This window comes from Lissotriton vulgaris, chromosome 1_1 (genome assembly GCF_964263255.1).
Source record: "Lissotriton vulgaris chromosome 1_1, aLisVul1.2, whole genome shotgun sequence".
Classification (NCBI taxonomy): Eukaryota; Metazoa; Chordata; class Amphibia; order Caudata; family Salamandridae; genus Lissotriton; species Lissotriton vulgaris.
This window is the reverse complement of record NC_141685.1, coordinates 1,407,525,230-1,407,548,533: the sequence shown is the minus strand read 5'-3', so window position 1 is coordinate 1,407,548,533 and position 23,304 is coordinate 1,407,525,230. Positions and strand designations below refer to the sequence as shown.

The 23,304-nt window shown below is 44.5% G+C and overlaps 1 protein-coding gene across 1 annotated transcript in view; it reads right to left on the bottom strand.

The window, feature by feature from the left end:
- Window positions 1-23,304, bottom strand: part of PRKAR2B (protein kinase cAMP-dependent type II regulatory subunit beta) — a 428,684-nt gene that overhangs the window by 66,461 nt on the left and 338,919 nt on the right. The window contains exon 5 of the mRNA XM_086967160.1: window positions 7,688-7,794. Within this exon, the coding sequence (XP_086823286.1) occupies window positions 7,688-7,794 (107 nt within the window). The remainder of the gene's footprint in view (window positions 1-7,687; window positions 7,795-23,304) is intronic.

Below are 23,304 nucleotides of genomic sequence, written 5' to 3'. Positions count from 1 at the left end.
AGGGAAAGAACTCATGCACAGAGGTGAAGCAATACCAAGCAAGCTCCCAGTTGCTCAGGCTTACCACTGCCCGTGGGAATAACGGGGCACCATCGCATTCATCCCGGGGCCATGCCATAAGGTCTCCCGCGGTAATGGCATGAAACCCCAACAGGATCTTTCTTATTGTTACTTTTTGCACCAAAGTCCTTTGGACTGCCCTGTAACTCCGCCGGCAAAGCAGAAAAGGGCAGTCAGTGACGATATGACCTATGCTGGTTGTCTGCCTGATTAGCCAATGAGGACAGGAATACACAACATCTGGTGAGGTACTTTTGGGGGTTAACCCCTCATCTGGATCCCATAGTCCAGAACAAGATCTCACCCACAGAGAGGGAGTGATACAAGGCAAGCCTCTGGTTGCTCAGGCTTACAACTGCCCATGGTAATAATGGGGTGCCGTCGCTTTCATCCTGAGGCCCTGCCATAAAGACTCCCAAGGTATTGGCATGAAGCCTTTATGGGCTCTCTCTTGTGGATGCTTTTCACACCAAAGCCCTTTGAATCTCCCAGTAACTCCGCCAAGCCTCAGGGGAGGAAACTGCTTAGCCATTGAGGAGCTTATTGAATTCCTGAAAATCAACTCAACGCACTTGTATAGTTCAAATGTCTCACATGACAGAAAAGCTAAGTATGTTAAACTGTTACGATGTTGCCCTTTTACGCCCTTAACTTAATTTAGGTTGAAGAGGCTACCTGCGTTCACAAATTACCCTTGTTATGGTATTGCCCCTATATGTCCCGAACTTGTAAAGAAATCATGACGCAATCATCTCTAAATGTTTTAGTGGTCAGTTGAATTGACCCCAGACATAGTCGGTTGAATTGACACCAGACATAATCATGGGTCACAAAGGTACCTGCTGTACACCACAACCATCATTCATATTTAAATGCATTTTTCTGGATGCCGCTATGAAGTTGCCTCTACAATAAACAGCTCTGGCTTCATACATCAGGTATGTACATTTATTTTAGACCCAACAGGTGAAAATGTCCCAAAGTTTCATCCAATACCATTATCTTTACTTTCTTATTACCCATTTGTGCAATTTCTAAAAGGTCCCCCTTAGGGGCCGGTGTGGAAATACTGTTCCCAGAGTGCTGTGAGATATACTCCATCAAGCACTGTGTACCAATTCATTATTCCATATGTAGGGTCGGGCTGTGCTACCTCAGTGTGCCCCTCATAGACAAAGACAACATTTCTGGGTTGAACCTGCTAACCATGTCAACACCAGCAGTTAAATAGGAACACACTGGATCGGGTCAAAGGGAGGGAACAGTGGGCAGCAGCTGTAAAGCAGCCCAACACGCAGGTCAAAGCAGGCACTTGAGTGGCGGGTAAGTTGCTTTAAGTGATAGATGAGTACTACACTAGGTGAAACCAGGCTGGGATTGGTGGTGCTCAAGATTAAATATACATCACAGGGTACTAAGTTGAAAACTCCCATCACACCCTAGTGGGGGCGCACTGACCGTTCTGTAGTCATGTGAGACCCAGGGCTGAGAGGGATCCTTCCCATGCCAGATGACAAATAATCTTTAGTGCTAGACAGTGTCAGTGCACTGCTCTAGTAGGGATAAGAGGCATCACTCTCACAAAACATAGGCAATTTAAATGCAGGCCTGATATCCAATTAAAGCTGCATAATGTTTCCACATGGCTAACTATCCGGCCTCCACTCACCCAAACCTAGTCCTGGGTGGAGCTGAAAAGGAGCCTAGCCCAGGGTCCCCATAAAGGTACCTCTAGTATTCTGTTTCATTTCCTGTCCATATTAACTGGAAACCCATCACTCAGCCTAAAACCATGAACTATTGAGGTTGTGTTCCAGTGATGATGCCCTACACTCAATCAGGTGTATCCAGGTACAACTTTCCAATCTGGGTACTGCCAAAATGTAGACAACTGGGGAAGCTTTATGAAGGTTGAAATAAAGTGTTTGCCCTAATGTTCCTGTGAGTCCTTAGATTTATGGACATGCAGAATGTTTCCTAATAAGTTGCATGCGCATCTGTCCTCTGAGACAGTACTTGAAAGGGAAAGCAATAAGTGCTACCGAAGCAGTACCTCCCTGACCCTATAGCTGTATCTGGCCAATTGCTGGAAATTCTGGTGTTTACCAAAAGCAAGATGGGAACCATTGCCACAGCACGTTTACCCTATTTGTCTGGACAGTGAGGTATGGCACTGCCCATTAATAAAAGAAGCCTTTGGCATCTGACATGAGTCTTCAGACAGTGGAGGGAGAAAATGGTGTGCCATTGTACACCCCTAACCACGCCATGTTCCAACTGCTTGTGCCAAGAATCCCTTTTCATTATTTCTTTGAAATCATACTACTGATTTCCTCCTATTGACATGTCCTTTGTCCAGTACTGAAGAGTGACTTGAATATTAACAGCACTACCTGAAACATGAGTAATGGGCTGTTGTTAAGTGTGTCATTGTGTTCTGGATTTCCAAACCCTAACTTCACAACCTGGTTACCACTTCTTTAGAATTCAATGTTGAAGGTGCACTTGGTTAGGAATTTTGGGTGGTGGTATGCCTAATGGATTTCTATTGAAACCAACTCCCCAATTGCCGTTAAGGATTGAGTGGCGAATCCCAGTTCCAAGTGTACACAGCTCTTTTCTGTCCCGATTACCATGTTCCAGTCCGATGGTGTGGCACAAGGAGCTTCCCTTATGCACTACCTTGCCTTGAGGCCTCCATCCCATTCAAATCGGCATGCTGTAAAGAAGTGCTTGGGTATAAGCAGGGTCCATGAAATAATGCAGCAGGAGATGACCAAATTATATGGCAGGGTTGACTACATTATGTGGCCAGAATAATAATTATGCGCCGAAATGCAGTACATATTTTTGAAGTATAATGTAATTAGTTTGGCATTTTTATCCATGATAACACTGTCTTTGCAAAGGTTTCACCACAATAGGAGGGTGTTAACACTCAATTAACAGCAATGCACTCCCGAATGGTAATCAGTCAACCTTAGGAAAGGACCTTGCAATGAGCGGCAATGTGTTGCCCTATTTTTCATAACTTTGATCAGTTTGAGCTAAAAATCTTTTTTTTTCAATGTTTCTTTTTTTAAATATTAAATCTACATATTATGCAGCACATATTTGACAGTGTGGTTAATGCAGCAAGACCATAAGTATGCGAAAAAAAGCTGCATTGCATATTGTCAGTGGTCCTGAGTACAAGAGTAAATAGTCATGCTGTGATCCGGCAGCATAGGTGGGCAGTGCTGGAGGTTAACATTTGGGTGGTAATTATTTAAGCACATATGTAATTTGGCTACATGCAGGCATAGGTAAACAAATGATATGACAAAATGAACATCGGATGTCAATCAATCAAATAAACTTTATTCGGTTTTTAGTCGAAAAACCATAAAAGTTACACGGATACAGGTGCATAAAAACAATAATACATTAAACCATGATTTAAAAAGTCAGAACCTCTTATACAATTAATAAAAAACAAGCATTGGCATAGCCAATAGGTCTCGCTTTTGGGACCTTATAATAACACAGAAAGTGTTTTTTAAACCTAATGTGGGCATGGGAGCGACACGGGGTGCAAGATGAACGACAGAAGTAACTAGATCCAAAATAACCACACTAGAGAAACAGATGTAGATTACACATTACGATCTGTCGTCATTTATATATGTTAGCAATTCCCCTTAAATAAAAAGTAAGTGTGCAGGCCCCTGGTTCGGTAAGTGCCTTATCTTGGGCAAAGGACACAATCTCACAGCTTATTTAAACAGGGCCAGAGATCTGGACCATTAGAATAGAATGTCCGGTGCAATGGACACAATGTGAATGCTGTGAATTATAAACTTCGGAGCAGGCGTTGCTATACTGCAGAGTGCAACAGAAATAGGACAGAGGAGATCCAATGACCCGTCACATATCCCAAATCAGATGCGAATCTCCCCACAACACAATGAAATCCGAAGACTAAATGAATCGACATGCAGAAGAACCTGGATGTCCGACGCTCCATTAGGCAGACAAAACCGGCCCAAGTTGGTGCAAAAGGCCCCCTCGAAACATCCAGGGCCGGTGGAAGAGGCGAGAAGGGACGGGGAGGGCTGGGACAGAACGGGCATGCACCTACCACCTTCAAGATCTGACGTGCCCACTTACTGAAAAAGTGCTTGAAGAGGTTGGGGAGGTCCATGGCTGCCCTCGCTGCAGTTCTCCGCAGGTGTAAATCAACACTGGAGAAATAAAAACTTTGCTGCAAACTTCCTGCTAACACGCGGCTGCCTGCTCAGCTCCGCTCCCCGCCTGCTTTCATTGCGCCCTCCCCTAAGCACGTGACCTGGCACTGGGATAGCCATCATGGCCAACTCCCCTCCCTGAGAGAACCAGGGGACCTACCCAGGGAGCGCTGCAGGGCTTTGCCATGGCAACGTGTGTAGGTGGGGAGTGGGAACTGGAAGGAAGCGGGCCTTCCTCACTCGGAGCGGAAGTGCCGATGATTTCCTCCAGAATGCACTTCAAAGGTCTCGGCATGTGTACATACGCCTGTTTGCGCCTACCGAGGGGCTAGGTTCCAGCACAGGCAGGGGCTGTGGGGCTGGTCTCTTCACACACCAGACAGAGCCTGCAAAGTAAACTACCCTCCCCGGCCACTCAGCTGTACAAAGTAAGGGACCCTCGTTCGTTGGAAGGCACGACCGCCAAATGATTTCATTAAAAAATATCAGAGACATGGAGCACACATGATAAACATGCTCAACATTTTAGAACATAAACATGGGCGATTCTGTAAAAAAAAAAAAACAGCATAAGCTCGCCCTGCAGCAGGGGGGTGCCACGCGCACCTCGTGCGGGAGGAGTGGGTCCTGCACGATTCACTTGCTGGAGAGATAATTGCTACCATATGGTAGCGCTCGCTCCCGCAAGTGAATCTCCACACTTGCACGCGCTGCCATTGAAGGCAATGGAATTTGTGCATGGTTGTGGGTGAAAAAGGGGACCGATGGCTAAAGGTCTCCTCCTATGCAGCGCATGCGTGCTGCGTAGACGAGACCTAAAAAGGACCCAATACCCACCCACCCAAATTTATTCGAGCCTTAAAATGCAACCAGTTTAGTACACGCATATAGCAATAATCAACAGCAGTTGGCCAGTCAACCTTTTCAAAGGGCCTTCATTGCACTACAACACCTCCTGCAATGATATCCCACACAGATATTCAATCATAAAGTGCTAAGCCCTTGGTTCTCCAGCAACCTGCTAGACAGTTATAATGAAAATTAAAGCATTGTCTTGTCTGGCCAGCTCGCACAGTAAAAACCCTCTTAAAATGTCCTGATGGAAACTGTCTGACAACAATCCTAATAAAATGGTGGTGAAAAGGCCCATATCTTTGATCAGTTCATCCACCCTGGACAAGGCAGGCCTATTTCAAAATTCAAAAGTACCATGAAGATCGCGCTCACTAACAGCGGCGTAGCGTGGCTTGCCAGCACCCGGGGCAAGGAAAAGTACTGCACCCCCACCCCATGGACCCTCAGCACTTCCTGGGGCAAAATTTTGAAAGAAAAAAAATTGTATTACGATTTTCTTTTAAACTTTTGCGCTCCTCCCTAAGAATTTTGTGCTGGGCAACCGCCCCTGTTGCCCCGCCCACACTATGCCACTGCTCCCTAAACATTAACTCGTTCCTATTTCTGCCAGACACCTAGATGACAGGAAAGGGCCAATCTCGGACAGGTTTTTAACATCACTGATCCGCAGCGATCACTGAGGAAGGATTGTTAGATATTGTTCAATCATCTCTGCGCCATTCCCCTCCAACCACGTGAACAAGGAAAAGCACACGTGCTATTTTGAAGCGCTTAGCATGAGGCAGATGGCGGATATTACTGGCGGCAACATGTAGCTTGCCTGTCCAACCTTAATCCAGTAGGCTGGTCGGAGCAAAACCTGTAACCAAAGCAATCCATACCATTTCTTTACAGGGGATTGGGCTGAAGGCTTCCGCACTATTTGATGATGCTCTGGGCTGCTAGCGTTAGACTGCCTGAGTCGCCTTCCATTCATTCAAGGTCTCGAACTCACGCATGAACCTTTTAATAAAGTAAATATTTAAAAACACAAAGTATAATCTGGGTTTGGCCACTTCTCTTTAGCACAGCAGACCTTTGTGGATTAATATGTACTATATCCTCAAATCATAGGCGGCCTTGCTATCCCTCACCCAGCCCCAACAAGTATTTTTTCTTTCGTTTAAAAGGCAGTAGAACTGTCATGCAGGGATCTACAGTTCATTTCTCAATCGAAGCAGCTGTGGTTTAAACAGGACAACTTTGACAGTCACGCCAGTTCCATGCCTCAAGACAAGGCTGCTTGGCCTCAAAGGAGCATTTATAAATGCCAGTTTTTTCCCTTGAACCAATAGTGGTTGTGGAGTGAGATGTGCTGCACATGAAAGTGAAGGATTTAAAGAGACATTGCTCAGCAGCGTGGCTCTCAGTGTTGTCATATCATGGACGTAGTAGGGTAGCCTTTTCTTCTATACCCTATAAAGAGACCTGACTGAGCTTGTCTCAAGCAAGCACTGTCTCTTCCAAGATGAACGGTGTCTTTGACTGCCTTGGAGCTCAATGACAATGCATACATCCCCATTGAAAGAAGCACCCCCAGAAGAGCATGGCCTCCCCTAGGGCACTGAGGCCTTTCCGGTACCCAGGGGTGCTGGTGGTGGAAGATGGGGAAAGTACTGCATAGGCAGTGTCCTTGGATACTAAGTTTTAGATGAATGCATCCCCTTCGTGGCTCTCACGTCAGTTCTACGGACGATGAAGCAGAAAGGCAGATAAGTGCTTCCTATTTCAAAATGAAGAACTATCAATTCACATACAAGTAGTCACTGCACCATGCTTACACTAAAGTGCACGCCTGCATGATGCACACAACGGAAACACTCCTTTGCAAACAACAAGAAGGGAGGCCAGGGTAAGAGATGCAGTTCATCACTTCCTTCACCTGCAGTCAATGTTGTGAAATATTAGTGCAATACATTAATAGGCCTAGTGGCAGGAAGGGCCTCTACAACATCACTGAAAGCACAGTTTACTCCTGAATGAAGTGCCAAGTATGCAGGGGGAACTAAGGAGCACGCAACCAGGCAGTCTACCAATGTCTTTTGCATGAAGGCTACATAAACGTATGTATGATTCATGTTAACATGTGTGGGGTTCTAGCTTTTCTTACCTACAGACTAAATATTACATGGACTTACCCATTATCATTCCCTCGCCAAGCTTTGATAAGTTGTTCTTTTTATGTATGAGTGCATGTGTCTGCAATCCCTAGAGAGAGAGTGAGAAAGAACACAGAGAGAGACAGAGAGAGAATGTGTGTGTGTGTGTGTGTGTGTGTGAGTGTGTGTAGGTCCGTGCTCTTGCTATGTAATCCTGTAACCAAAGCTACCTGTTGCCAACTTCAATTGCAGTATTTATTGAATCCCACTTCAACATTTCGTATTTGCATTTTTTTCTATAAAAAGTCTGCCGAAAGGATTTATGAGAAGAAATGTTAGTCTTATGCTTATTTTACCATGATAGCATTTTCTATTTGTGAACTGTAGAAAGATTGCTAGATTGCTTACCAGTCAATTACATAAAAGTTGTCCCCATCATCACCCTGGTCGATGACATGTTCTCCACATTTGACAGATTTTTCAAACATGGCATCTAGTACCTGAGACACCTGTTCCTGAAAGAGAACAAAACACTGTTACATACTTATGTGCTCGAAAGGGTTCTATCCTTTTGAACCTATGGAGCCTTCACACCCTAGGTAGAGCATACTAGTGTCTGGTTAAAATGTATTTACAAGACATGCAAGTTGTCACTAAACTGATCCTTGAGCTTTGGGAAGGAAAGCCTCAGCCTGGTATTATGCTGAAAATATAGATCAAGATAATCCTATGGTCTCTATACCTCTTGGCATCTCTCTTATTGCATAATACTGAAAGTGACGCATGGGATGACTCTGGAGTGGCTGGAATTGGAGCCCAATATGTTATAAAAAACAATGTTGTTACGCCCTGCGTGTATAGAACTCTATATGGAGCACGCCATAGACGTGTCACCTAAATCAGTGATTCCTTGTTAAACCGCTCTAGTACAGAACTCCATACGCACAAGGCGTAACAAAATAGGTTTTTAACCACAGATCGGGCTCCAATCCCAGCCACTCCAGAGTCATCCCATGTGCCAGTGTCACTCTGAAACATCCCATGCATCATTAACGCTCAGACAAGAACTCTGCATTCATCCTATACATTGGGCAGGTAAGTGGCCCTCCCATGAGCACCATGCTTAAATGTAAAACTGTGTGCTTGTAAAAAGCCCCACTGACACAGGTCTTTTCCTCCTTAGGTGTTTCTCAAACCTGCTTCCTGATGATGATCCTGTCTAAATTGTATGTTTAGGGGCTAAACACTGACTTGACACAATTAAAGTGTACTGTTTCTATTAGGATTCTGGAGCATTTCACACTTGGTCAGTGTGTGTAACAACTATTTCTGCATCCTGGATCAGCCACTATTTTATGTACATAGCTTCTATAGCACCAACACGGGGGGATTCGGGGTCTAACCTGCAATAAGGCTCCTGGCCCTGACGGCCTCCCTCCTGATTTATTTAAATCAAACATCCATTTATGGGCTCCAGTCCTTACTGCAGTAATAAATGCTGGAGCATCAATTGGTTGCCCAAAGTCCTGGGGGTCTTCAACCATAGTGCCTGTATTTAAGAAGGGCGATCGAAGCAGTGCAGTATGCTATAGACCTATTTCGCTGATTAACTCAGTTGCTAAGGTGGTGGGGGGTATAATTTTAAATAGGCTGGTAGCATGGGCAAATGAAAACAACATAATGTCGCCAACACAATACGGGTTCAGACCAGGCCACTCAACGGTAACCCAATGTCTGAATCTGTATCTAATAAATGGCAAGTATACTATGGCTAGAAAAGGGACCATTCATATGGCCTTTATGGACTTATCGTCCGCCTTTGATTGCGTTGACAGAGGTAGGCTTTGGGAGGTCCTGCAAAAAATGGGAGTGGAGCAAAACCTGATTAATTTTTTGGCTGACCTTCACTCGGACACAAGAGCAAATGTCCGTTACACCCAAGACATGAAAGTAACTAGGGATTTTAGGATAAACCGGGGGGTCAGACAGGGGTGCATTTTAGCCCCGTTTCTTTTTAATCTTTACATTAATGAACTGGAAGAGCATCTATTAAAAACAGGTACAGACTACCCATACATAGGAAGGAAGGGCGTGCCCGTCCTGCTATATGCGGACAACGCCGTCCTAATTTCTAGAACTGCGATTGGCCTTCAAACCTTGCTAGATTCATTCTTTGCATTTATGAACTCCCGAGGCCTGAGCATCAATAACTCGAAATCTTTTGTTATGATGACAGGATCAGGACCCAGAAAAACATACCCCCACTTAGTAAACAGTGAAAAAATACTGATAACTAAGACTTTTTCCTACCTTGGTGTTCTTTTTGATCACAAACTAACGTGGGCACCAGCGATACGAAAGAAAAAGGGTGAGGTAGTGCGGGCAAACGCAGCAATAATAGACTTCGCAAGGAAAATGGGAAACAGCCCAGTGGCTGCCGTGTTGAAGTTATACCAAGCCAAAAGCACTGCAGTCTCATGCTATGGGAGCGAAATATGGGGCTTTGTTCCTTTAGATGACCTTGAGGTTACTGAAAATACCTTTTTAAAGCAAGTGCTAAGGGTCCCTAGGGGAACAGCAAACTTCTCTGTCCATGAAGAACTTGGCATGTCCTATTTAAGTGACAGGATAGCTGTTAATCCCTTGCTGTGCTGGTTAAATAGCTGGTTGTATACAGACATACCCCTCACCAGAAACATCTTACAAGAAGCACTAGCGTGGGAAGGGAGGTACAAGATCCCGTGGATAAAATATGTCAGAAGATGTCTTCTTGAAATAGGTCGGTTGGACCTCTTCCTAGCCCCAGAGACAATAACTAAACCAGATGTAACTTATGTGAAGAACACCTTTATGTCATCTAGGTACCTAGCTAGGGAGTAGAGAGAGCTTAAGAAAAATAGTGTGAGATTGCATGTTCTGACAAAAACCTGTCTACAAATGGAACCTTATCTATCTTGGCCCATGTCGGGTTATGAACGCTTTTTGTTGACAAGGTTTCGATTTGATCTGTTTCACTTATTGTTAGCTGTACCAAGTGGGGCCCATAGAGGTCAAGTGTTGCCAGCTTGCGGCTGCGACAATAAGTCTCCGCAAGATTTGGCACACTTTTTATTCATCTGCTCGTATTACATAGTTCCTCGTAATTTGTTTTTAAAACCTCTACTTAAACAGCTGTATTTTGCACAAATCAAACCTGCACTTTATTACCTTCAAATGCTAAACAGTGACTGCACTATGTTTGTATGTAGTTTTTTAAAATTAGCACTCAAGTTTAGAAAAAGTATGGAAGGTTAATTAATTTTGCTACTGATAGGTATATCTTTTTAACTTAAATTGTATATTTATATTTTTTAACTCGTTATTTCGCTTGTGACCGTGGCCCTTTGGAAACACTCTTTTTTATAAATATATCTTGTGTCAAATGTTTATATTATGAAATGTACTTTTATGATTGTTAAATGCAAACAATCGAATAAAGATATTTGACTTGACTTGACTATAGCACCAACACACTTTACATTCAATTAATGTCACTTGTACTGCATCGTTGTGCCGCTTGGGATCACCTCTTTACTTAAGAATTGACTGAAGTTTAAACTGCAATGATTTTTTTCGATTTGTTAAAAATTAAAATGAAACTGTCCAAACTGAGAAATGGAACCAATCTCTTGATGGTCTAAATTACTCTCTCCAAGGAAGTAGAGGTTCACACCTCTTTTTAAAATTAGGAACTGTGCAACATGCTGGGTGATCCCATGAAAAACCCAAGGTTAAATGGCCAGTCTGTTTAAGAATCTCTGTGAGAACCAAACTGGATATGCCGAGCAGCCTCACTTACCAGGGATTTTGGATAAAAAGGCAGAACAAGTTAACTTCCTCTTGACCTCAGAAAGGAGCAAAACAGGCTCCAACTAGGTCCGCGGCAGTTCCGTGACTGGTTTATGCCGTCTCTTCAAAACATTAGTGCGAGCAAATGCATGAAACAGAACAGGAGCTTGCCAAGAGAATGTTATACAGAGGCTCATCCTGCCGATTGAAAACACCTGCCGCCTTGACGCACAGCAGGCAACAGCAAGAATTACACGTGAAAATTCCCTTTCTTGAAAAACCACAGACACCTTGTTTTGAACTTGCTTTCTTAAATTCAATTTTAGAACCAAGCAAAACATTACACAGATGTCCAAGGCAGTGGAATGTTGTTACACTGTTCTATACTGAAGCGTTAGCCAAAGGTCCTCATTACAACTGCCCTGTAATTCCCAATGTGGTAACAACTCCAGTAACCAGCTGCATCGGGAATTACTAGTGTCGAGGTCTTCAGCTGGATATGTCAGCAGTTTGAAGCAGGACAAATGTGCAGCTAAAAAAAGCCAAGCAAATGAGGGATAACAAGTGTAGAAACTGATCTCACCATGTTATTCCCCAAGTCCATGAGGATGGTCTCCAATGTATTTGAGGGTGTAGGAAACATGGTATATTTTCAGGATGACATTTTAGTTTATGAACAGTCTCTTGGACAACACAACACCACTCTAAAAATTGTTTTAGATAAACTGTCTTCTGCTGGCCTCACTCTTCGCAGGGATAAGTGCATGTTCTCAGTTGACCATGTTGAATATTTGGGCTACACTATCACTCCGTTGGGTATCAAACCAAAAAGGGATCTGTGTCAAGCTATTCATTGTGCACCTCAGCCGAAGGACAAGGATCAATTACGTTCCTTCATGGGGCTCGAGTACTACTCGAAGTTTGTAAAAAACTTTTCTGATAAAACTGCATGCTTGAGGTCTTTGCTTAACCGTACGGTCAGTTTTTCATGGAATGTTCAGCACGAGGAATGTTTTGACAATATCAAAAATTAAAATCTGTAAAGCTAAAATTTTGTCACCATTTGACGTACATAACAAATCTATTGTTACAGTGGACGCTAGTGCGACAGGTCTTGGCGCTATGCTTTCACAGGTCAAAGGTGGGTCTGAATTCACTGTTCCGTTTGCTTCGAGAACCTTGACTGACTAAGAGAAAAACTATTCAGTCATCGAAAGAGAAGCATTAGCCGCATCCTGGGCAGTGGAGTATTTTAGAACGTACCTTTGGGGTATGAAATTTGTTCTAAGAACAGATCACAAACCTCTTATCAAGGTTCTTTTCCCAGGGGGCTGGTAAAGGGTCTGCTAGACTTATGAAACTAGCTGCAAGACTCCCAAGAGTTTCAATACTCAGTTGAATATATCCAAGGATGGTAAAATGGGTGAAGTTGGCAGTTGGTCTTTGTGTATTCCTTCTAGACAAGCCACATGCAATGGGAGCTTAGGTGTGACTGGGTGGGCCATCACTGGTAGGATAAGAGAGTGGAGCTCGGCCCAGCTTCACTTACACCTGCATATGCGGTGTCCTGTCTCAACACAAATGGCTGCATAACCCTTGTAGTTAGTCAGGAGCTATGGGTGAGAAAGAAGGGCATCTGTGCACTTCAAAGGCATGCCCCTAGAAGCTTCTCACCACTTCAAAGGCACAACTGTGCCTAAAAGATGGGCCTAAGACACCACCACTTCAGTACTCTTTTGGACCTGTGGATACTCTGCTAGGAAGAAGGACTGCTGTGCTGCTGAAGGACTGCCACTCAGCTGCACTGCACTCTGCTTGACTCCTGCTTTGCTGTGCTGACCTACTGCCTGCTGCCCTACTCCCTGGGCGAGAAGGACTGGACCTGAATCTATTAAACCCAGAAGTCAAGAGTGACTCCAAGGGCTAGATGGCTGGCCTCCTGATCTGAAGACTCAGGGACAAATAGGTTTCCAACAACCATGCATCTGCACCTGGACTCTTCAATCTGCGAGCCTACCCTACCAAGTAGTGCCACCCCAGTTCTGGATCCTTCGAAGTAGGCCTACGTTGCTTGACAGCAGAACCAACACATCTTCTCTGCTGAGTGGTGCATCCTCAAGTAGAACCAACGCATCACCGCTGCTGCTTGGATTGGACCTGTTGCAAAGACCAGCCTTAGCCCAATAGTCTTTGGATCGGCGCATCGACCGACGGCGCGGCGCACATCCACATACCATGTCCTCGTATCTCTTGCAGACGGCAGCCTTTAATATGACACCATACTCTGCATCGCAGCCTCGTAGCACCTAGGAACAGATGCATTGCCAGCTGCTTGCTGCATACCTGACATCGGACTGTGCATCGCAAACCCAGGCAATGGATCCTCAATTACAACACAACAGGACCTTGCACCGAACCGGGCTTTATCTCAAAACTGATGCATCGTTCTTCTAAGCGGATCCACGCAAAGCTCCACAACCATGATTTAAGGCACTTAGTTCTGCGGGCATAACTGAGTCCCTGTAGCTGGCCCATGCACCATCGTGGTCGGCCTGAACATACGTTTTTGTCCCAATCTACCAGGACCAGACACCCACAGTTGACGCTTAGTGCTTCCTGGCGCTATTTTGATGTCAAACTTTAAAACTGAATATCTCTGGTTCTACTAATTGGATTTTTTTCATTTAGGTCTTGTTGTATTCATTAAAGTATGGCCTATTGTGTTACTCTGGTGTGAGATCTTTTTATGTGGTGTTTTCACTGTTTTACTGTTTGAAGTGTTACACCCATACTTTACACATTGACTCTAAGTTAAGCCTGACTACTATGTGTCAAGCTACCAGAGGGTTGAGCACAGGTACATTTGGCGTTTGCTTGGCCCTTACCCTGACCAGGAATATGATTGCTGCTTGACCAGGGCTCATACCCCAGTCAACCAGTAACCCATTTTCTAACAGGCAGGGAGTTTCCAGATTTCACCATACACTGTCTGAAAAGAATGCAGAAGAGAAGGAACCGTTGTTTTGTGTGTTGCTAGGATAATTTAGCATGATTTTTAGTACTAAATGAACCAGTGGTGAAACTGCAATCAAGGCTATGACATGTGATAAGGTCCCCTAAAACCAGACGTTTGCCTGAAGAATAGTTACACATCGATGCAAAAAGCTCTGTTTAAGGTATGACCCATGCCAGTTCTTCTCTTAAAAAACACAGTCATTGCTAAAAGGTGACAAACACACATATTGGCTAAATTAATAGTTAATAGGTTTGGAACTGATACTTTTGTTAATAAATATAGACCGACTGGGCTTGTGGTTAGCAGCAGCACCGCAGTCAACCCCGTGTTGCTACACTTGGTGATGGACAGGGGCGAAAGGCTTAGGGTGATAGTGCTATTTCACAACAAATATTGTGAAAGTCTTTGACTCACTGAGTTGGGTTTGGCTATATACATTTAGGGAGAAAATGGTTTTGGGACAAAGTCAGATTACATGGGTGCATGTGTTATATAGCAACATGGTGATTGTAGTCTGCGCAAATGGAACATGAGGGGACTTCACCCGGAGGTAGGGGACCAGAAAGAGCTGGGCTCTATCCTCTAGATTGCTTATTGTGGGTAACAAAACTATAGCTGTCTTAGTGAGGCATACAAGTTGTCACACAAATAGGAAATAAGTGTAGTATTTTTTTGTTGTATATCTTTATTATGTCATACAGACTGTGACAGACCTGATACGCACAATCCAGTTAATTTTATGCATTAGCAAACTATTTTGGATTATAGCTGGATTACTGATTATTCATTCCTTAATGATTTCTAAAATCAATATATGAAGGAGTACCTTTCAAGATACTGCTCATCCAGTCATACCATTGCATGTTGCAAAGAACAAGAGAACCAGGGGAGCCTTAAAATCCAGTGTTTTACCCATTTTCTTAAAAGAATCTTCCTCTTAAGTTAACACAATTGCATCTTTTCACCACATTTTTTAACATACTAATCCTAAATATATTTTGCAACAGCATTCTCAACAAATGCTGATATAAAATTTCGAAAAAATATTATTTTCCATCGAAATTGATTACTCCACCTCACTTTCCCGGTAACACAAAAGCTGTCAGATCCGCTGGCAGCAGGACTTTCTCCAGGTATTTCTACAAAGAGTAATACGAAATTCAATCAACCAAGCCCTAAATATAAATTGCTTATATAAAGTTTGGCAGATGTAGGGTATCCGCTAAAAAAGGGCATATTTTCCGTCCATCCTATTCAGAGTGTACTGGGCATCTGTGCATTCTAAATAGAGTGGATGCGACATACGCCATTTTTTGCCAGATGTCCTGCATCCGCCAAACTCTAAATAAGGTCCTTAGTAACCACACATACTCTTATGCAGAGTAAAAGAGAACTCCCAGAATAGGCAATTAAAGAATTGAAAAAGACCAGATTTAGACGTGGACTTCCTATCTAGCAGCCACACTGGGTCCTGAAACCCCTGGCAGCTGAAATGGGGAGAAAAAACTCAGCAATATTTGAATCTTTTGTGGTCAATAAATTTGTTCCTGCGGTATCGTTACAACGCATTGCTCAAACTGCTCCTTAGGAGAGATCACACCAGCACGTTCAGCAGACTGTGGAGGTAAAGATAACAGTAAAATTGACATATCACATCACACGTCCTGTTATCATCACCATATACAGGGACAGTAGGGTGTTTTACATTAGGTGGAGGCTTTTATATTTGATCTGTATTTTGTTTTTTTTAAAAAAAAAATTGTTTTTTAACAAGGTAGAACTGCATGAAGATTCTGAGTTTCGTACCCAGAGAGAAGCGGTTAATTGGATTTTAAGCAACAACGGAGTCATTATTATCTACTCATTTTCCATTTAAATGAAAAAAGATTTTTGCTGCGCAGCAGCTGAAAGAAATGGCTTAGGAATTAAGCCCTCTAATTGAGAGACTTAATGACAAAGGAAAGCAACATTTTGTGGGAAGTGTATTCCTGTAACATGGTTTTATTTTTCTGCAGCATTTGTTTCGTAGTAGAATCCAAATTTTCAAATATTTCTGTAGTTGTGCCACACTAAATTTTATTTAAATTAATTCAATTCGTTCCTTAATTCATTACGTTTTAGGAGTGAATATTCTGTTTGTAGAGTATTTGCAAATGTCAATAAAGTTGGGCAAAAATGGCTAATTGCTTTATACAAGGAACTGCTCCTCCCTTTAAGTGAAGGGTTAGTTTCAGGATATATGTGCCTGGCTGCACTATAGAAATGTAAATTAAATCACATTTATATCTTGACTGTCTTCTTGCCACCATCAGGTTAACATCTTATTAAAGATGTCCTCATATTACCCTGGAACTGAGATTAACAGTTTACCATTTGATAGTCACAGTTGTATAGTTCAGCTTGGTATGGTGCAGTGCTTAATTTATAAAATATGAAGTGCAGGTGCTGAATTTTTTTAGGAGGCCCCCAGCTCCACCCACTTCCACTAGTGGCTCCTCCTGGAAGTAAGTGAGGTCGGATTCAGGAAGCGCCGGGACTGCTTTGAGGCGTGCACCGGCAGTTACACAGTCCTGTCATCCCGCTGCATACAGTCAGCATAGCTGCCAAGGTTTCAGATTGCCATGTGTGAACGACGTAACTTTTTGTCATTTCACTTTCACTTTTGTCATTTCACACTGTTTTCCTTCTCTTTGTCAAAATGGCACACCCGTCTATATTAGAATTATTGTTTTACCTTTTTGAACGAACGAGCATTTTAAATCCACTAACGCAGAAGACACGTTTGACTTCTATTTTAAGCTTATAATAAAACTTATGGTTGGACTAGGAGTAGGGGCATGATGGTAGCAGCAGAGCGCGACGATTCTTCCCTTCACAGCACGGGCTGAGTGCAGCGCTGGTCCAGGACTCAACAACTCTCTGAACTTGAAGCACCACCACCACTCCTTCGGTGGGCGCGGTCCAGGCCATCAAATGACGGCTGCGCAGTGCGAATGGCGGCAGGATGGCGTCGCCAAACTTATTTCACACGTTCACTCCAGTAAAGAAAATGCCCGCCTTTTGCTGCTATTCGAGTGACCTCAGGACCATGTTAGGGGCAGGAAGCAGAAGCGGAGAGGCGGCGGGGAAGGTGCCCGTTTGAGAAGGCTGAACTGCCCTGGAACCTGCGCTGCTTTTCTTAGGCAGCAGAAGGGACGTGATTACAGCCGGGGAGAAAGATCATTATCAGCCTTGGGATCATGGGAAGGCACTGCTCCACTGTGTGCTCTCTGGCAGTCCCAGGGAGACGGAATGTGCCTCTTAATAAGGCATGCATCGATGAGGAATTCAATGTGAAGTAGGTTACTAACATAGACCCTGCCCTGAGAAATAAGTACTGGAGCTAAGCACCGGAAAGCACCGGCACAAATTAAGCACTGTGCAGTCATATCATGTGAGGAAGCACAGGGTAGTGCAGAAACCAGTCTGACCTGGAATGCTAGTTGAGTTTTGTTTAGTGGCATCTTTCTCATCAAGTATCAAAAACAGAAATGCATGGCCCATTACTCTACAACTTGTATACATGCCCACTGGACCAACTCATTTTAGACACACCTCTTGCATTCCTATTTGTATGCTCATGGTAACTAGATCCACCACCACCTCAAACAAATGAGGCTGGGCACCTAGTGAATACTACAGAAATAAGGAAAATTGTTTATTCGTTGGCGAGTCAAGGTTTTTGTGCCTCTAAAAACCACAATCAAAAACATAGTTCTCTATGTAACAAACAGGAAAGCAGTGCTATTCCTGTAGCATCTAGCACCAGGAATATGCCCAACTCCTGCTTAAAACATCTAGAACCTACTAGTAGTTTCATCAAGGTCCTAGCTCTCTTTCCAATGACATACTTATTACAGCTTACCAGATAATTGGTCGTCGGTGAGCTTGAATCTCTGAATGGAATTGAATGGGCCTACAAAGAAGCTCACTGTCAGGTTACAATGCATACAAGATTAAACAGCTAGGTTGGCGTACAACTGTAAATAATAGGCCACATGAAACCAAAACTTAATTAATTTCCCTACATACTAAAGTCAAAGTCAAAGTCAAAGAATTTATATAGCGCACTACATACCCAGAGGGTCTCAAGGCGCTTAGGGTGGGGAGGAGGATTACTTGTCAAATATCCACGTTTTAAGTTGCTTTCTGAATGCTAGGTGGTTCTGGGTAAGGCGAAGGTAAGTGGGGAGTGAGTTCCATGTTTTAGCAGCCAGGTATGAGAAGGATCTGCCTCCCATGGTGGTCTTGTTGATGCGAGGTACAGTGGCGAGGGCTTGGCTGGAAGAACGTAGTTGGCGGGAGGGGGTGTAGAAGGACAGTCGTGAGTTGAGGCATTCTGGTCCGATGTCGTAGAGTGATTTGTGTGCGTGGGTTAGCAGTCGGAAAGTGATCCTCTTATTGACGGGTAGCCAGTGGAGGTCTTTCAGGTGACCAGAGATGTGTTCGTTGCGTGGGATGTCTAATATGATCCTGGCTGAGGCGTTTTGGATTCGTTGGAGTTTCTTCTGGAGTTTAGCGGTAGTACCTGCATAGAGAGTGTTTCCGTAGTCCAGTCGGCTCGTGACCAGAGCATGGGTGACTGTTTTTCTGGTTTCGGTGGGGATCCAGCGAAATGTTTTTTTGAGCATGCGAAGAATGTTGAAGCAGGATGAGGATACGGCGCTGACTTGTCTGTTCATTGAGAGTGAAGAATCCAGGATAACGCCTAGGTTCCGTGCGTGGTCTGTCGGGATGGGTGCTTTTCCGAGGGCTTCCGGCCACCAAGAGTCGTCCCATGCAGAGGGGGATGTACCTAAGATGAGGACTTCTGTTTTATCTGAGTTCAGTTTCAGGCGGCTGTGTTTCATCCATTCGGCAACTTCTTTCATTCCTTCGTGTAGGTTAGTTTTGGCGGTGCTGGGGTCATTGGTGAGAGAAAGGATCAGTTGAGTGTCATCCGCGTAAGAGATGATGTTGAGGTTGTGTTGGCGGGCGATGGCCGCGAGGGGGCTCATGTATACGTTGAAGAGGGTGGGACTGAGTGAGGACCCTTGGGGTACGCCACAGATGACTTCCGTGGCCTCGGACTTGAATGGTGGAAGGCGGACTCTCTGGGTTCTTCCGGTGAGGAACGAGGTGATCCATTCAAGTGCTTTTCCTTGGATTCCGATGTTTCTGAGGCGTTGTAAAAGGGTGCTGTGGCAGACTGTGTCGAAGGCTGCAGAGAGGTCGAGGAGGATGAGGGCGACTGTGTCTCCATTGTCCAGTAGAGTTCGAATGTCGTCTGTTGCTGCGATGAGGGCGGTCTCAGTGCTGTGCTTTGCTCGGAAGCCAGATTGTGAGGAGTCGAGGGATTTGTTGGCTTCGTGGAAAGCGGCGAGCTGGTTGTTGACAGCTTTCTCGATTACTTTGGCCGGGAATGGAAGGAGCGAAATGGGGCGGTAATTTTTGAGTTCGGTGGGGTCCGCTGTGGGTTTTTTCAGAAGGGCGGTGAGTTCAGCGTGTTTCCAGCTTTCCGGGAAGGTGGCGGAGTTGAAGGAGCAGTTGATGACGTCTCGGAGGTGCGGTGCTATGACGGAGTCTGCTTTGTTGAAGATGTGGTGAGGACATGGGTCTGTGGGGGATCCTGAGTGGATGGAGTTCATCAAACGGATGGTGTCCTCAGTGGAGATTGGGTTCCAGTCGTTAAGGGTGTTCAAGGGGGGAGAATGTTCAGCATATGGTTGGGTGGGTTGGTCTCTGGGTTGGTTGTCGAGGCTGTTGTGGATGTCTGCAATTTTGTTGTGGAAGAATGAGGCTAGGGAGTCGCAGAGGACTTGAGAGGGGGTGATGTCGTTGGAGTTGGCCGAGGGATTAGTAAATTCCTTGACGATGTTGAAGAGTTCCTTGCTGTTGTGGGCGTTGTTGTCAAGTCGATCCTTGAATGCTGTTTTCTTGGCCTTTCGGATTAGTTGGTGGTGTGTGCGGTGGCGTTTTTGAAGGCGTCCTTGGTGCTAGTGGTTGGGTCTTTTTTCCAGGCCTTTTCAAGGGAGCGGCAGAGTTTCTTGGACTTCTTAAGATCATCGTTGAACCATGAGGCCTTCTTGCTGTCAGGTTTGCTTTGACGTTTTTTCAGTGGTGCTAGGGTGTCGGCGGTGTTGGATAACCATAGGGTGAAGTTGGCGGCGGCTTGGTCTGGGTTAGAAGAGTGGGCTGGGGTGTTTAGAAGGAGCGATGAGGAGATCTGGTCGATGGTGATTTTGTTCCAGTTTCTTTGCAGAGTTGGTTGGGGGTGGTTGATGGGTTTTGGCTTGTTGTAGGTGAAGTGAACGCAGCTGTGGTCAGTCCAGAGGAGATCCGTAGTGTGGCTGAAAGAGACATGATTGCTGGAGGTGAAGATGGGGTCGAGTGTGTGACCTGCGATGTGGGTGGGGGAAGTGACCAGTTGTTTAAGTCCGAGGTTGGCGAGGTTGTCTGGTGGATGCCAGAATCAAGTTCGAACTTTATTGGAGTAACTGGACATGGACGTACCCATACATCAAGAATGAGCACTCTCCGGAAACAAAAAAGCATCCCTTCCCATGTTTGCCACTCAGAAATGTGAATAGCAGAGGAAATCCTTAGCTTGCATCCATACTGATCCCTACATATTCTGCAGAATTTCTGAGTCTTCTTTCTCTGGCACATTTTACCTTTTTTAGCTGGCAAAATACCAGGAAAAAAACGGTTATTTCTATTTTTGAATGTTTAAAGGGCAGAAGTGAGATGACCATTATTTGGGTGTGAAGGACTTTAAACTGTGAAACACCTACCTCGACTCATGAGGGTGCTCTCAAAATATCTATTTTTGATAATACTACAGTATTTTAGGCTTTCTGTTACATTAATTTGCCTCATTTCCTGACTTCCCAAGTGTTCAATTGCCTCTAAGACCCACAGAAAGGCCAATGAGTAACATCGGAGCGGTGGACTTGAACTGTGTTTAGTTGACACAAGTAAGGACCACATACTAGCAGAAGTTACTCCTCTATCTTTACTAAAACCGACCTTCTATTCAAAACTTTGGCACAGCCCAAATTGGAGGGTCTGATGCAAACAAGTAGCTGATCCCAAAAATAAATTTATCATTGTGTCTTTCTCACTCTCCAATGTGCTGCCCAAAATGGCATTGTAGAAAAAAACAATATTCCTAAACATGTTATGAGCGAAGAGAAAATATCATCCAAATATTATTATTATTTTTAATACATCCTCTGCATTTTTGCTGACATGTCAAAAACTATTATTCACTAATAACCCAAATAATTTTTGAATAATGTTAATATGTATCTAGATATTTTGTAAACAGTAGTGAAAATATCATGGTAACCGAATGTACCTCAAACCATTTGTGGACTATGTATATTTGGCTGATAGGCCATATACAAATCCTACAAGTCTCATCCACTTTTTTTTAAGTAGATGCCCGGTCACATGAGAAATATTTGCAGTTGAATAAATTTGAATACTTTTTCCAGTATTTACAAATGAGGGATTGCTAAATCTGTAAAATGTATGAGCAAGTCGGAATTTGATGTGGACCGTTTCCACAAGGTCTTTCAAAAAGGTGCTTGTACACATTTCTGTATTTTTTTAATCTTCTTAATTTTTTTTCTAATTCCAAATATTAGGGACCATCAGGATTGTGGTTATGATCTTCACTTGTAAGACCTTGTCTTGTTCAGGCTGTGCTTTTACACGTAGGGGTAAATTCACAAGAACGTGTGATAACTACCGCAAGAGTAGCGTAACGCAACTTTCAACATTGCAGCCTATTGCAGGGAAAATAACCCATTGTCAACGTGGAATTCACAATGCGGCGGTAGCATGCGATAGACACCAGATAACGCGGCAAATGTTCGTGTTTAAATCAACGCCACCCCGCAAAAATGCGATCGGCGTACACAACAAAACATGCGATGAGGCCAACCGCGGTACAAAAAGTAGCGAAAACCAGCCAGAGGCCTGCAGATCCCACGCGTCTGGCGGAACAATGCACCATATAAACCACAGAAAAAATATACCAGAAACAAGGCCAAGCACATAGCAACATGGATGCACCCTGACCCAGCGCAGAGGCCAACTCGAACCCCACAACCCACACAGACTACCAGCAAGGAACAAGGGCAAGGAGAAAAGGGAGAGGAAGACGGGGTGCAGACCGCAGGAAAACAAGACCAGCGTCACGGAGGTGACAGAACACTACTAGCAACTGACACACTAGCATACCACCTGGATTGCAGTCGGAGTGCAGAGGAGGTAAATCTAGGAGGCCAATAGGCACCGGCATGATGTGACTACCTAAACTGCCAACAGGAAGGCAGCAACGGAGAAAGGAGGTGGCAGTCCAGCGCCACCGGAGGAGCTGGAGGAAACCCAGGCCACAGTCAGTGTGGAGATGGTGCAAGGAGTAGGGAGTACGGACACAGCTCGAGAGGACCTGACACAACATCAACAAGGAGTGCAACGAACAGGGACTGTGTTGACGGTGGGAAGTGGGCGCAATGGCATACATGCACAACGAGGTGTAGCACACTGCACACCCACAATCAGCCAAGATCATGTCCCAGATCCCCTTGGCACACTGCAGCACACCAGGGCTTAATTTGTGCCGGTGCTTTCCGGTGCTCAGCACCTGCACTCATTTTACCGGGCCGGGTCTATGCGATTTTTCTCCTGGCCCGGTAATTATTAAAACTAAATTTCTGCCTCCTTCTGTGGCTGCCTGGTATGTCCTGGCAGTCCCACCCTAGTCCAGGCATATTGAAGGAGCGGACGCCACGTGATGTCACGTCGCGCCTGCCTGCAGGCTTTCACTCTAAATTGGTTTCGTTTCGAACGGTTTGGAGAATGGCCTGTGGCGGGCGGCTTTTCGCTGAGCTGGGGCAATGACAAGACTGGCTGGAAGTGTGCAGGACATGCGAATAAACTTTTCACGGTATCACAACGTCCAGAAGAAATAAATATGTACGAGCGCCGCTGTGAATACAGGTATAAATTTCAATCATCGATTTAACTTGGTTCATAAAAGCAACAAAAGCAGCTCCGAAATAAAATATATGGCAGTGAGGCACGTTTTATTCATCTCATGTCTCCCGTGCTGACTGAGGGCCTGGCTTCAGATTTATTGCCTTGTAAAATG